Source organism: Hemisphaericaspora subhashii, assembly GCF_019202705.1.
Source record: "Hemisphaericaspora subhashii strain CBS 10753 chromosome Unknown scaffold126, whole genome shotgun sequence".
Lineage (NCBI taxonomy): Eukaryota > Fungi > Ascomycota > Pichiomycetes > Serinales > Debaryomycetaceae > Hemisphaericaspora > Hemisphaericaspora subhashii.
In genome coordinates, this window is record NW_026057354.1 from 34,029 (window position 1) to 35,153 (window position 1,125).

The following is a 1,125-nucleotide window of genomic DNA, read 5'->3' on the forward strand; positions in this document are numbered from 1 at the left end:
GTTGGTGAAGAGACTGAGACAATGGAAGAGGATGATACTACAATTATTGATTTATCAACCATGGAATCTGACGTGACTGAATTGGAGGTGGATGAATCGACTGGTGAAGAAACTGAAGCAATGGGAGACAATGATAGTACAACTATTGATTTGGAAACCATGGAATCTGACCTGACTGAATTGGAGGATGTTGAATCGGCTGGTGAAATTGATACAATGGAAAAGGGTGATACTACAACTATTGACTTGGAAACCATTGAATCTGAAGGTACTGAATTTGATGTTGGTGAAGAGACTGAGACAATGGAAGAGGGTGATACTACAACTATTGACTTGGAAACCATGGAATCTGAAGGTACTGAATTTGAGGTTGGTGAAGACACTGAGACAATGGAAGAGGATGATACTACAACTATTGATTTGCAAACCATGAAGTCTGAGATCAGTGAATTGAAGGATAACGATACATCTGTTGGAAATGAAGAAATTACAGCAACGGGTGAGAATGAAACCTCTTACAGTACTATCCTGGACTTCGAAGCCATCTCGTATAACACTACATGTATTGATGACGATGGGTGGCCCAATAAGGGCACTATTGTTGTTGCTATTGTTGATAATGAGGGCTGGGTTACTAGAACACTGAAGAAGGATGAAAACCTGTTCACCTTTAGCTATATCGATGATGATGGCGACCTAAAGATAGGAATTGTTATTGTTAGTACTGATATAAATGAGAGTTGGCGCACTGTCACGCTGGGCTTCCAAGAATCAGAGTACACTACTACCTACGTGGATGAAGATGGAAAAACTAACATTGGTGTGGTTATCCCTTCTACAGACGACAAGGGCAAGAGGTATACTACAACTCGGGGCTTCAAAGATCTTTTGCCCACTTCTGAAACCAAACCCAAATCTGTTGTTTACCGTACTGGCACCATCAGAACAAATTCAGGAGATGAAATAGTCTTAAAAACTATTGTTGAAATTGTTGAATGTTCAGGTACAAGCTGTAGTACAGAACTTATTGATCATCATATTCCCCAAGATTATACGAAGGAAACCCAAGCTGTTACCAAGACAGTTGTTGTTACCGAAACCAGCTGTCAAGATGATGAATGTGTC

At 40.2% G+C, this 1,125-nt stretch overlaps 1 protein-coding gene across 1 annotated transcript in view; it reads left to right on the plus strand. All coding sequences in view use genetic code 12, as the record gives it.

Annotated features, from left to right (window-relative positions):
- The window catches only part of J8A68_004607 (uncharacterized protein), a gene marked incomplete at both ends in the record, with an annotated part of 4,090 nt that extends 2,965 nt beyond the window's left edge, over window positions 1-1,125 (plus strand). The window contains one exon of the mRNA XM_049408585.1: window positions 13-1,125. Coding sequence (XP_049262120.1) covers window positions 13-1,125 — 1,113 coding nt within the window. The remainder of the gene's footprint in view (window positions 1-12) is intronic.